Below are 13,589 nucleotides of genomic sequence, written 5' to 3'. Positions count from 1 at the left end.
AAAAGGCTATTCTGCACGCACTCTCTCCATCTGGTCAATTGAATATCTGTCTTGCTATCACCTGCAAATAAATCAATTTTGACCGTGCACACTGAAAATATAACTATAACGCAACTACTTAATCGAATGTCATTAGGATAGCAAAGTAAAAAGACCTTTCAGCTTTGAAAAAAGTGAATAAATGCTTATACATTGTTGTGGACATAAAAGTCTCTGTATATATGATGTTTGTAGACAAAAAATAACCTGCCACTGCCAAATTATGCCGATGCGTACATAAAAACAACTTGTGCCAATAATAATGTCCCATGAGATCACAAAATTGGATCAAAATCTGAAACACGCAAAATCTAAAGTTGATAAATGTCTCTTCCGGTATTTTTAATCCATTTACAAAATCTTCCCATTCAGGTTAATCATTTTGCGTAGTTATTTTTCGACAGATGCAGGTCGATGCAGGTCAATACTAATACATTTAAAACATTTTGGACTTGGTTCTGGTTCTCAAAATAAAACCTGTCAAAACATTTTAACAAAAAAGACAGTATTGCAAAAGAGTAAGTGACATTTAAATTTATTTGATGGTCTTGCAGCTATCTGGACATAGGAAAATAGATGTGCGTGACAGTCAATTACCTCACCATCAAGTTATTACTATATATAGACTATATAACGATAGATCATTTTCATAAATACACAGAATTCTTTAGTTAGCAGCACATAAGAAAACAAGCTCATAAGACGAGCGCTTCAAGTGTGTTTTGTCAAACTTAGGCAAGTGAACAGCACAGAAAACATCCACAGTCTATGTGTGAAAGGAGGAGGAGGACGAGGGGGATTTATGGTTGATCGGGTTCTGAGAAACAGAATTCTCAGTGCTGTAGTCCGGTTTGGGGTGATCCGGTCCAGGACTTCCCTCTTTTACGATTGTGTCCAGCTGTGCTGGGCAATCAAGGTGAACACAGTGAAACACCTAGCGGAGACAGAGTGAGAAAATCACATCAATCATCATAAAAAGTCATATAGCAGACTAAGCGCTACGTATGCATTCTTTTGGAGTCTGCACATATTGCACAAGGGGATTGTTTTCACAACCTTTTAGATTTTAATAAAGCATGTTTAAGAGTCCAAAAGGCCGCTGAGAGCTCTCACCTCATTAGCTGTGTTATGAGTTCCTACGATTCGTATGAAGGATGCAGGCTGTCTGTCAAACACCAGAGTTTGCCATGCCCTATAAGAATGACATTTTAGAACATTAACACATCATAAAACTTGGGGACGATCGCTAAAAGATAAAGTTCCAGATGCTGACCTGCATGCAACTTTAGTACGGTCGACGGCTTTCACCCAGTGCTGCTGATCTGTAGACAGTTCCACATAATAGCTATAGCTTCTATCATCACAATCCCACAACAGCAATCTTCAAACAGAAAAAGTCATAAAGCATTAGCACGTATACAAGAAAAACTGAAAGAGATTGATTTAACACAACGTCTCGTACCGCATCGAGCCCAGCATGTATGGTTGTGCCAGCTGGATGACGATGGCTCCAGAGCCCAGCTGGTGGCAGGTGTACCCCGAGTCCCAGTCGCAATGGCTGGTGTCTCCGTTCAGCAGCGTGTTTCTGCTGCGACTCACGCCCTCTATCACACTAGCACACGCCTGTACGGTCGCCACGTTCTCTGTGGGAACTGCAGGAGACACAAACGTGTGATGTGTTACACTAGTTGTTACATGTTACCACAACCTGAAAGTGCAATTAGGAATATCTTTTTAAATATAAATAAATAAATATATATGGGTCAAAGACGTAAAGATGTCCCCATCAAAATTAATTTACTAAAGTGATTTTAGGTCCATAGAAAAGCAAATTAAATGCAAGTCAAATGTCTTCTTTGTGGTTACAACCAAGTTAACTATTTAAAACGAAGTTTTTGAAGAAACAAATGTCCAAATTTGGTTGAAATAATGTTACATTTCCATACAGTGTAACACAATATTTATGTACAAATTCAAACAACAAACTTATTCTGACTTGAAATATGAACATGTACAAAAGAATAAGGGAGCATATTACATAAAAAAATCTTATTGAAAAATGGGCAAAACCTAGGCGGACGTCTTCTGTAAATCAGGGTAACTCATTTTTATTTGCTCAGAAAAACAAAAATGCAACTAAATTAAACAAAAAAACTTTTTTAAAGCAGTATTACATTTAATGTTTCTTTGCTTAAACCTTTTTTGGTCTTTGACCCATATATGTATATTAAAACAACGACTAGGGAAGTTGCATTACCCAGCAGGCCTTTCTCTAGGGTGAAAGACTGCTCTGTGTACATGCATTCCAGAGCCACCAAGTGAAAGACTTTGTTGACAGAGTTATGTGTGCCCACCACACGGATAAACCTGAGCTCGGGCAGACAAAGACTTCAGTTAGCATTCTGTTAAAATATACAAGTTTAATCAAGTTTCCATATTACTATTTGTACCTGCAGACGCGCGCTGGGAAATAGAGGTGTTGCCAGGAGCGACACAGAAACTTGGAATGATCCACAACACGAACCCAGTCCAGTTCATCCATCGACACCTCAATATAGTACGAGTATGACCTGCGGGAGAAAGACATGTATGTATGGAAAATAATGCATACTTTTAAAAAAAAAAACTATTCTTTCAATGTCACATTACCTGCTGTCCTTGTCCCACAGCAGTAGCCGTATGTGGTTGATGATGGAGGGTTGTCCCAAGCGGACCTGGATGCCTGCTGCTCGTCCCTCCTCTTCAATAGGGTGCCTTGAGAAGCCGTGGTCCAGATCATAGTTCTGTGTGTCTCCATCCAGTAGAGCAGACTTTAGCTCGCCTTTTACCACCACAGCACCGTGCTTCATAGTGGCAATGTTTTCTTCTGGAACTAGAAGTTTTTGAATAAAACAGATATTTGGAAAATGTGATTAACAATACTCTGCTGCTTTTTCAAGTTCTTTCGCTCATTACTAGGTACATTGTAAGCATTACGAGTATTTAGAGTGTGTGAACTGACTGAGCATGCCGCGGTAGTTGAGATCCATGTCTCTGCACTCAGAGCGGGTCTGTATGGCATCCAGCAGGTTGTCTGGGCTGAGGAGTCCCGTTGGACGGACTACATTCAGCATTTCAGAGAGGGTCATCAGGGGCAGCCGCACTGCTGACATCACTTCCTTTGCCTCAGGACCCTCGCCGTTCTGGTGACACCAGCAGCTGAGGGCCTGGAAGATTTCTCTCTCGCTCGCGGCAAAAGAATCTCTTCTCACCATGGTCATCAGGGCAGACTGCATAGAGAAATAGAAAACCCTTTTATTATATTGTTGTTGTCACTGCCAAACAAAAACAATTAATCATTTAAAACAAAAACAATTAAAGGAGGTTTTATTCACATTTTACACGCTTAAAGGGATACCTCACCCATAAATGAAAATTCTCTCACCATTCCCCCAACTTTTCCTCTTTAGATTGTCAATGGGGGGCAAAATCTGTCTGTTTATAAGCATTCTTCCAACATCTATCTCCGAGTTCATCAGAACAAATAAATTTATACAGATTTTCAACAACTCCAAGGTGAGCAAATGATGAAAGAATTTTCATTTTTGGGTGAACTATCCCAATGAGTAACAAAGCAAAGAACACAATGGAGGGCATCGAGTTGCCTTCAAATGTTCTGGTGTTAAATCTGAATGTTATCATTCAGGTAGATAAACAAATGTCCACAGTTGATCTAAGATTAGGATTTAAAACACACCTTTGAAAGAGCAAGAAATCCATCCGATTTGAGCACATCATTGGCGTTTCGATCCATAAAAGCACAGCACGCCTCAGTCAGCCCGCTCAGACAATAAAGACTAGCCACATCGAAAACCAGACACACATTTCGCGTGCTCAATAAAGTGCGGAGGAACTCGCAAATGGAGGCCTCAAGTGGTTGAAGGTCATAGCGATGCGCCAGTCCCAGAAAATCCAGCAGAGTTTCTTCTCTGGCTTCGCTCAAGGTGGCTCGGCCTGTGTACAGGTACCGCAACAACATGGAAAAAGCCTCAGGATGTGTTTCCTCTAACCGAACCTCAGCCTGGGGCAAGGACTCTTTCAGTCCCCCAAATAGCAAAGCTCTAAAGAGGAAAAGTTAAAATGAGAGACAAAAAAAGCAGTTTGGGTTCAAAATAAAGTTTCACCAGGATTGGAGAAGCCCACGTTACTGAGATACTGAGATAAACAAATTCTCATTGAAAAGAAGAAATCAGCAGTTACCTAAAATACTGGCAGCGGGCTGCTAGAATGACTCTGTGTGCAGGAAAGGGCTTCTCCTCCACTATGAAGGTGACATCGCTGTACTCTTCACCAGGAACTAAAGCACCCAGCTGCTCTGACAGCAGGTGCAGGTGGTCGATCTCAGCTGCAGAGCTCACAGGCCGCAGAGGATGACCGTCACTCATGACCGCAGCTGGAGAACACCTGAGGAACATGAACAGCCCAATGAGCCTTTTTTGTACATCGATGTTATGTTGATGGCTATTTCTGGGGTGTTTTGCTAAATTAACCAGGATTTTATTATAGTAAAACTCACTATAGGTTCACAACAAAATGGTTAAACGGTTACTGTTCAATAGTTAAACTGAAGTTACTGTAGTAAATCCATGACTACTTTTCTCACGAGTCTGCATTCGTTTGATAAACGTACAGAAAATATTTTACTCTTGGCACCTGGTTTCCAATAAGAATAATTATCGTCATTATTATTATTAATGATCATCATGGTAATCACATAATCAACAGTAACACAAACGTTAATCACAAGATGATTTTGGTGGAAAAAAGCATTAATGCGTATATAAATAATGGCATTTGTAAGCTATAAGATAATGACAACTGACATCATTCTACCCTCAGTCATAAATCACCACTCACCGACAGAAGTTAGTTTGAGGAAACTCGTCTCCACCTAAAGCAGTCTGATCAGGCCACGAGGTTATTTTGACCACAGTGGATCACAGGATATAAAGAAATATGTTACAGACGTATGTACATGTCGAAGTCCCATGTACTCCACTGGAAAATAGCTACCGGATGTTTTGGAAGGTACCCGGAAATAATGTGTTAACGTCACAGCGCCTCTAGTGGACAGAGCTTGTTACTCTCCACGTCAGCCAGGATAAAATATCCGAACGCTACCCAATTAAAATCTCGAAGACATATTGAATGCATTTACATTGAAATGTATAGTAGAGTTGTCATCAATGCTATAGAACGCATTTTACGTATTTTATTACCAATCTACCTGATATTGCATTTCGGCGCTTTAAACGAAACGTATTCCCACGGTTCCAATTGAAATTAGTGAAGGTTTCATGCTCATTACACAAGACTAAAAACAAAGGGCTGTTTCTTACCCAGCAACATTTTTGACCAACCCTATTTTGCCGTCATGCTTACGTTTTTATTCCCAACGTCCACGCTTTCTGCGCATTTAATTTTCTTAGTTAAACCCTATTAGTAAGCAGTGCGTTGTATTGACTCACAAAAGTGTGCTTTATTAAGATGTTCATTACACAAACACGGATACACTTCGTTTTCCGCATTCCGCTCCACCACGCGCACATTTGAGCTCGTGCGCTGTAGGTACTTGGCTGCTCCTGAACTTCAGTTAATGTGAGATATACGTTAGGCGTACTTATTACTGACAGTTCAGTGTCTATACTTGATACTTGAATCTACAGGCAACATTACCAAACATTTTGTATCATTAAACAAAATACATCCGAGTTAAGTGCTCAAAAATGACTCACAATAAACACTTTATTTTGCATGTAAACAAATAGGCATAATAACAAAGTTAGACTCTATGGAAGACTGCATTCAAAAGTGTTGGCCCAAATGTAAAATTCACAAAATAACACATTCATATATCAGCCCTAGACAGGGTTTTCTCTTCCGTCTACCTTTCCATACTAGGCTGTCAACAGAGCAATTATCCGTTCTGAAAAACCAACTGTCCTCAATTTGTAATAACTATAGTTTTATGTTTAGGTCACAGCATTAGAACAGTCTTTAAGATGTGATGGGCACCATGCTGTTGGGGCTGAGAATCTCTATCCAATAACCATCAGGATCCTGAATAAAGGCCAGGCCTTTCATTTTACCTGCAGGACAGAAAGCCGACATAATAAGCAACATAATTGTTGACATTAAAGAGTTTTCTGAACTGTTCATTTTTTGTTGTGGACATTATGCTTTTTTATATACTGCAGATTTTGGCAAATACAAAAATGATCCAACACAGAAAAAACTGCCCATCGAGCATCAGTAATTTAATCATTTAAAATGCAGCCACAGTAAACATACACAAATGTGTACTTCCAGTACTACTTACAAATTTAAAATTAGTTTCAGATAATTATTTTTGGTCTAGAAGCATTGTGTAATTACATATTATAACAATCACATAAAGTATGATTATATGGAAACAGAAATTACCATCATCAGGTTTCTTTACGAATGTCACTCCCTGCTCTTCAAACAGCTTGCAAGCAGCATATACATCTGGCACAGCGATTCCAATGTGGCCTATAATAAAAATGCATGTCATGTTTATTTTCTTTCTAAAAATGTCTCTATGTAGGGCTGGGCCATGTACTAAATATACACTTGATTGAATTTGTCAGTTTCTGATTTGAAGATCTGTTTGCTTAAATTTTGAAAAATGTCTCACTGATGATAATTCACTGAAATTATCATTATGTCATTTTAGTGCAGTGTTCATCATTGAAAGAAATAAAAAAACGATTCAATATTTTCCAGAATTCTTCTTGTGTTCACTTTATGGAAAGATATGTAACATAAAATACACCTTGATTATATGCAAACTAGATTTGTATTTAGTTTTAGTTCCTAAAATTATTTAAATCTACTTTGCATCCGTTGCAACAACGGTTGGTCAATTGATGGTTCCTCTAATTTAAAAGCCATGTTTTATACAATCTATATCAGCTCAAAGTCAAGACATAAATACTGAGTTAATTTCAGTGTGTGGTCAAGCCCTTTTCTATCAACTTTATAAAGAGAGCACCGGCTCTGCTCATGCTGTATTTACCGAAGCCTCTTGGATCTGAGTTGCCGTTGTGGTAAGTCTGGCTGTCATCTGTCTCTGAGCCCCAGTTACTGATGAAGAAAGAAAAGACAGATGACATTAGCAGATAAAAACAGGTTTGCGAACTAGACCAAATTTTTCACTGAGCATTCTTCAGCTGTGTGTTCTTGGAGTTGATGCATTCTCTTACTGGGTGAGCTCTATAGTGCCTCGACGAGAGAACGTCCAAGCTGTCCTCTCCTTCACATCTGCCGGGATTTCTTTCTTGTCCTCATAACCCAAGAAGTACAGTGTAAATCGCATGGCAGGAAAATCAAACTTCTGCAGCAACCTACAACAACGCATTCTCATGTTAGTCAAGGATTCAAGAATGTGCAATGCACCTTTTACCTAAATAAGGAGGAAAAAGTCAATCTATTAAACTCAAGTACTCACGTCATTCCGAGGATGCGTGTATAGAAGTCCAGGGATTTAACAGGATCCTTAACCCGCAACATTGTCTGCTGCATCATGAAGTCCTACAGCAGAGGGAAGGGTAACTTTTAGTAAGAAAATAATTTCAACAGTGCCATCATTTAAACTTACATTTAGTTTTATACGAAGCTACTTAAAAATGAGGTAAACAATAGAAGCAATTGGAACAACAAAAGGACAACAAAAAGCATTAGTGAAGCAAAACTGTTCTCATATAGCCTACCACAGAAAAGTTTACGATTCTTAGTTATAATGCAAAATGAGAAGAAGAGTTGTATCACGTAAACAAATTTGTGATAAAATCCTATTTTCTTGCTCGTATTGAAACACACAAGTTGCTGAACGAGGATGACCAGACTTGTGAAATCCATGCTAGTTCGACTGCATTACCAATTTGGTTGTGATCTCAAATAAAAAATCTAAAGTAACGCACCCTTACACCGTAGATATATTCCTGTAGTTCAATTCGCCGAATCAAACCGAAAACCGTGAACAATAGAACCAAACCATGGATTTTGTGAACCGTTCCACCCCTATTTAATTTTGTCAAAGCATTGTGTTGTCTCCCCAAAGGTTGTGGGTTCATTCAATGCCTCAGGAACACATAAACTGATAGTAATGTATACTTTGAATGCACGTCATCGTATAAAAGCAATTGCTAAGTGCATAAATGTAAATGTTCAAATAATTTAAATGTGACTGAATTACAACTTACATTTGAATGATTTTGGAAACACTGAAATAATAAATGAATGCTTGCAATGCATTTGAAAACATCTGTCAAGGCTGTACATGATCTAGGATATCTCACACAGAGATATTAAGATTTATATACAATAATAAACTGAAATCTCTCCTATAACATACAGGCCAATAACATCAATCACAGTTCGTACGGTCACAGTAGGTGTCACACATACTCCAGTAAAAGCACTTCTGAGCACTTTTAAACGATTTTACTATGTTACCAGCTGTAAAATAAAAGGCAAAAGTTCATATGTATCATCTACTTTTGATGTATCATGTGACATGAGTCCCAGGTCAACAAAATGTCAAGGGTCATTCTCACAAATAACGTTAGCAATCCAAGTTAAAACACACGTAACATTTCACGTTATGTTTTCCTCAAAATGACTCAGCAATCCAAACAAAAACAAGAAAATTCAAAACAAATTGCATTAACTAAGATACAGATTTATATAAAACCGTATTTATATGAGTGAAATGTGATGGATCTTAACGCCTACAGTAGCGTGAGTATATGGAGCAGAAATACCGATAAACTTCATATCAGAGTTTAACTTCGAGCGGCGCTGCGCAGACCTGTCGGCACAGGGCAACAAAGTACCGCGAGAGGGTTTAGAAAGCATAGCATTTCAATCCCTCTCGCGGTACCTTGATGTCACACGTCGATCGGTTTGCGAGACGCCGCCGTCTCTGCGTTCAAATGACAGGCCGCGCCCTTTCCCAAAGTATTGCGCACAAATGAATCGTCTTACTTTAGTAATGGGGTTTCCGTCTTTACACGCCGCGGTAACCGCTTCGTCCGTCAGCCCTCGGTCAGACATTTTGCGGTGTTTCGGCAAGGTGATCACGAGAAAGCCGACGCTTGAAATACTGACTGAGACATAGAACGAAGGGGCGTGGCCACGCGAGCTTCGTCAGAGACGTGACGCCAATATGGGCGCGGTCATTAAAGTGCTGTTACTGTAGTTCTTCATATCTGTAGGCAGATGGCGCGCTAAGTCTAAACTCAAAGTTTTTTAAAGCCTCCAGTCTAAAAACTTTACATGACCAACGTTTGAAGTAACTTGTACATTTTCATACTGTACAAATTCAGTTCTAGAAATGTAGAAGTTTAGAATGTGTGAACGGAATCTCTTAAGCAGCAGGTAGTCTAGGAAGTTTGCAGGACCAAAGAAAAAGGGGTTTATAAAGGCATGTTTTATTGGCATTCCTTATTTTGTACACTACTTAAAAATGCACGTGCTCCAGCAGTGCGCCCCTAAAGGAATTTAACTTTGGTTTACCTATAATAACCATAATGTTTTGTTTTATTTGCAGTAAAACCTTCACTTTGAGGTTGGCACCCCACAAGACGTCTTAGATGTCTGGCCTTCTGACTTCGTCTTGATGAGGTCAGGATGTTTGGCCGCCAGCTTAAAAAACATTATCAAACAAGAGAATGTGGATAGCAAAAGCATGACCTTGAAGTAAGCCCCTTTATTAATGGTTAAATCCCTGTGGCTTTGTGTGGCTTGAAGTTTTTATTAAACAACATTGCAACAATATATATTACAGAATAAACGATTTTTCTGAAGTTTTGCGGTTCTTTGTTTCCACTGTAGGCTGTTTGTGGTTGATTAAAAAATACAGTAACTGTCAATTTAGGAATTCATCAGTTCAAAATAGCCTACTAGGCATTAATAAAAAGAAACTAACTAGAGAAAAAACATGTAGGGAAGGTACAAAGTTGATAGGTGTTAAGAGACATACCCTAGATGGTGAAAAAAGGCTTTTAATGTCAACCATGCCATTAACCTCATGACCTCAATTAAATCGAGAGACTACATTTGTACTCTCATAAGCTCATTTGTCACATCGAGAACTGTCAAGAGTTTTAAAATGCACACCTTTTCCTCTATCTACTGTATACCGATAAAAAATTATAGTCTTGATAAAATGTTAATGTCTGTCTTATTTGTCAAATAGTTGCCTCAAACTTGTTCACCTTGGCCCTTTATTTACACTCTTCAGTTGGACTGGGAGAGTAAGAGTAAGAGTGAGAATGTGCTGTACTATATAGAGAACTCAGGCAAGAATGGGTTTCACTTTTCATTTTATCTGACATTGAGTCTATCACACTAACAACTAGCTATTTCTTCATTCTGTTTAACTTTACACTCTGTAGCAGCAAGTCAAAACACCTGTTCTATGATAAGCTTTAGCCTTGGAAAAGAGACATTACGTTGCATTGTTTTGCTTATTTCAGACTTGTTTAATATTCAAATAAATCCTATAAGATTTCAAGTTGATCCCTAGAAAAAAACTTCACCTCGTTCTTCTTCTGTCTTTGCCACGTGGAACAGCTAACAAGATCAAACTTGGCCACTAACATGGTCACCCGTCGCACCCTTGTTGTCTTTTGTTGCCTGACTGACTACACCTAAATATCTGACAAAAATCAAAAATTATATTGTCATTCCTTTCAGGTATCTCTTCTTCTGTCGTGACAGATCCTCCCTTTGTGCAGTGAGATTCCGCAATACAAAAGGACGAGAAAGATTTGGGCAACACATTTTATTTTGTATGCATAAATGTGAATCACACATCATTCTTTGCGCGAGTGCAGTTTATTGTGCATAAACAGGGAGTATTTATAACGAAACACCTTTCCACATTGTGAACAGGGGAAAGGTTTCTCTCCCGTGTGAATTCGTGTGTGTTTCTCAAGTGTATGCAAGCGTGCAAAGCCATGTCCACACAAAGAACAAACAAATGCTTTTTCTAATGAGTGACAGTCATTTTCATGCCTCAGAAGAACGCCTTTATTGAAAAATCTTTTCTCGCAGACCGGGCAGGCGTACGGCCGTTCTCCACTGTGTTTCCACATATGATTTTGAAGTGATTTAGAGCAACCAAATTTCGTCCCACACTGTTTGCAAACAAAGGGCTTGGGTCTCAATCGATTCTCACCTGTATGGATTTTAATGTGCAGCTTGAGGTGGTCTGAACGTCGGAAAGCCTTGCCACAGAATTTACAGCAGTACGGACTCTCACCTGTGTGTATTCGCATGTGAGACACCAGGTTTGCTCTGCGGCAATACTCAACGCCACACAGCTTACACCTGCATTTTTTTGTTTTGCTCCTGCTGGAACGCTGAGAAATGCAAGGTTTGGCATCAGGATTTAAAGGAGTTTTATCTGAAACCGGATTAGATTTCTTTCCATATTTCAGTCTACAGCAAAAGCCCTTGACTGCCTCCTCCACTGGGCTCAGTAGCAAGATTTCTACACTCTTTTTGGCAGGACATGGTTCTTCCTTGCTTGACTCTGACCCTGAAACTCCCACAGAAGACTCCTCAAGTGTCAAACGTGTTGATTTTTCAGCTCCATAATCTAACTCCTTCTTTTTAGTCACAGACGCCATATCAACAAGGTCAGGTTGCAGAGATATCAGCTAAAAAACAGCCATCAGAGCGTTAACTAAACAGTAAGCAATGAGAGGCGGTACATTTATCCACATGTTAGAAGGGGTGTCCTTAAACCGAACTCAAAGACCTAAAACATCTTTTACTCATGATAGCTTTCATTTTACATATGGGTTTTAGTTGCTTCTTGCTTTTTAAAGAGTAAAGTAGCATTAGATCATGAAAATTACATTTCATGCAGTGTGTCATGTTGCCATGTAAAAGCAAGCGGTCTGCCAAGTTGTAAGTCCTAAGGTGAATAAATAACAAAGCTATTGGCTTGTAAAAAAGCGAGGCGACTCTGAATCACGCAAACGAGACGTGTCTCTAACCGCCGCGTATCTACGTCACTAGACATAGTGCCCGCCTAGTTTTGCTGGGACTGCCATGAAAACTTCACTCTCTCCTCCCCAAAACAATGTCGCTCGGTCATGATGCGTGTGCCGTCTTAAAACTGTGTTCTACGTTGTTAAACTAAGTGCGTCTTATTTAAACTACCAAAGGAAAAACTTGTTTCAATTCATTTCAATGACGCCAAGGAGGATAACCCCAGGGTTTACTGTGCGCACGTCATTTCACAAAAGATAGCTTCAATAATCTTGACTCGTTCACTGCAGGATATGTTAAAAGACTACCATTGAAAGAGGGGGACATACTAACCTTATTTGGACCTGTTAGCTCCACCCAATCACAACCTGTAAGTGTGACAATTTATATTTGTCTGAACTTCAAGAAATATTTGTGTACCTTATATCTGTGTTTAGCAAATGCATATAACGCTAACATGTACCGTTGTTTCTGGGGTATTACGGTTTGTTTATCTATCCATGAACCCGAATAATTTAAGTGTTGAATCTATTATCGTCTATCTAATATCTAATGTCGTCTTCGGATGTTTCGTCGTTAGACTCGGGCTCAAACTGGTAAGGTGAAATCCCCGCCATCTCTATCTATACACTGTATATAATATATAACCTGTAAACCGTAATCAAGCAATGATGGTAGGCGTTCGATGAACGCTGTAACAAGTTGAAGGAATGGGAAGGAGGTGGGGAGAACTGGCGAACGTTCAACAACTTTAAATAAAAAATAAACAAACCTTAAAACTAAAGTAAAAGGCCAGCAGCTCCCGCACGGTCGACTGCCGGCCACACAAACATAACATAAAATCCAGGCCTGTTCCTCTCTCCGGACGCTCGTCCTTTTATGCTTCCGATCTCCTCCAGAGAGATGCGATACCCGTGCAACGCGCAGCTGACACTCAATATCGTCACACGCTCTCCTCCAGGCTTGCTAGTTACAAACGCGTTTGACCAATCACAGCAGAATACACCACCTAACCAATCACATGACACTAGGCTAGCGGATAGGCGGGGGTTCGACGGATGAATCGCGGAACGAATCCTTTGAGAGTCAGTCAAGAAGTAAGGGAAGAATAATTACCTATTATTACGACATAATAGTGTTTTTACACCTTCTATGTACATAAACTTGTTGTTGGACAATCCATGTAAAAAAAGTAGGACCTTAAAAATCATATGCTACTTACTCTTTAAAACAGCATCACAGCAAATGATAAGAGTTCATTCCAACAAGTACCTGAACAGTATCACTTTTACCATTGTAAGTGTATACATTTATTTAGACAGATTTTAATATAAAAAGAGTTTATAACTACTATCTGTGTTCTAAAGCAATTTACTAGGGAACAGAAAAGTTGAGTATTTACCAGGCATCAATGCTCTTGTCCACAAAACTTTCTTTACACTTCTTGAGCTTTATTTTAAGGTGAGTGCAACATTCGACGTGAG

At 39.3% G+C, this 13,589-nt stretch overlaps 3 protein-coding genes across 3 annotated transcripts; all 3 read right to left on the bottom strand.

The window, feature by feature from the left end:
• Positions 1 to 558: 558 nt before the first annotated feature.
• Positions 559 to 5,666, bottom strand: btbd9 (BTB (POZ) domain containing 9). The gene is made up of 11 exons (XM_056761470.1): positions 4,936 to 5,666; positions 4,279 to 4,482; positions 3,776 to 4,139; positions 3,041 to 3,308; positions 2,689 to 2,911; positions 2,490 to 2,609; positions 2,297 to 2,406; positions 1,502 to 1,691; positions 1,313 to 1,420; positions 1,153 to 1,231; positions 559 to 973 (listed from the first exon to the last, which is right to left on the bottom strand). The coding sequence occupies exons 2-11, from the start codon at positions 4,461 to 4,463 to the stop codon at positions 806 to 808; spliced, it is 1,815 nt and encodes a 604-aa protein (XP_056617448.1). The 5' UTR covers positions 4,464 to 4,482; positions 4,936 to 5,666; the 3' UTR covers positions 559 to 805.
• Positions 5,667 to 5,805: 139 nt separating this feature from the next.
• glo1 (glyoxalase 1) lies at positions 5,806 to 9,250 on the bottom strand. Its single transcript, XM_056761471.1, has 6 exons — positions 9,088 to 9,250; positions 7,550 to 7,632; positions 7,305 to 7,445; positions 7,118 to 7,185; positions 6,502 to 6,591; positions 5,806 to 6,167 (listed from the first exon to the last, which is right to left on the bottom strand). The coding sequence occupies exons 1-6, from the start codon at positions 9,154 to 9,156 to the stop codon at positions 6,076 to 6,078; spliced, it is 543 nt and encodes a 180-aa protein (XP_056617449.1). The 5' UTR covers positions 9,157 to 9,250; the 3' UTR covers positions 5,806 to 6,075.
• A 1,669-nt stretch (positions 9,251 to 10,919) lies between these two features.
• Positions 10,920 to 13,168, bottom strand: LOC130431952 (oocyte zinc finger protein XlCOF19-like). Its single transcript, XM_056761170.1, has 2 exons — positions 12,878 to 13,168; positions 10,920 to 11,768 (listed from the first exon to the last, which is right to left on the bottom strand). Exons 1-2 carry the CDS (start codon positions 12,941 to 12,943, stop codon positions 10,920 to 10,922), a joined length of 915 nt encoding a protein of 304 aa, XP_056617148.1. The 5' UTR covers positions 12,944 to 13,168.
• Between the last annotated feature and the right edge of the window lie 421 nt (positions 13,169 to 13,589).

The sequence above is a fragment of the Triplophysa dalaica genome, chromosome 11 (genome assembly GCF_015846415.1).
Source record: "Triplophysa dalaica isolate WHDGS20190420 chromosome 11, ASM1584641v1, whole genome shotgun sequence".
Taxonomy (NCBI): domain Eukaryota; kingdom Metazoa; phylum Chordata; class Actinopteri; order Cypriniformes; family Nemacheilidae; genus Triplophysa; species Triplophysa dalaica.
Note: the sequence above shows the minus strand (reverse complement) of the source record. Positions and strands in the feature narration are given on the sequence as shown.

Coding starts and splice junctions, on each gene's coding strand:
- LOC130431952 (XM_056761170.1), bottom strand. CDS start 12,943: ATGTTATGTTTGTGTGGCCGGCAGTCGACCGTGCGGGAGCTGCTGGCC. Junction 11,769..12,877: donor CCTTTTACTTTAGTTTTAAG/GTTTGTTTATTT, acceptor GCTGTTTTTTAG/CTGATATCTCTGCAACCTGA.
- btbd9 (XM_056761470.1), bottom strand. CDS start 4,463: ATGAGTGACGGTCATCCTCTGCGGCCTGTGAGCTCTGCAGCTGAGATC. Junction 2,912..3,040: donor CAACTACCGCGGCATGCTCA/GTCAGTTCACAC, acceptor AAAAACTTCTAG/TTCCAGAAGAAAACATTGCC. Junction 1,692..2,296: donor CCTAGAGAAAGGCCTGCTGG/GTAATGCAACTT, acceptor TGTCTCCTGCAG/TTCCCACAGAGAACGTGGCG.
- glo1 (XM_056761471.1), bottom strand. CDS start 9,156: ATGTCTGACCGAGGGCTGACGGACGAAGCGGTTACCGCGGCGTGTAAA. Junction 7,633..9,087: donor ACGGAAACCCCATTACTAAA/GTAAGACGATTC, acceptor CCTCTGCTGTAG/GACTTCATGATGCAGCAGAC. Junction 7,446..7,549: donor ACACGCATCCTCGGAATGAC/GTGAGTACTTGA, acceptor GCGTTGTTGTAG/GTTGCTGCAGAAGTTTGATT.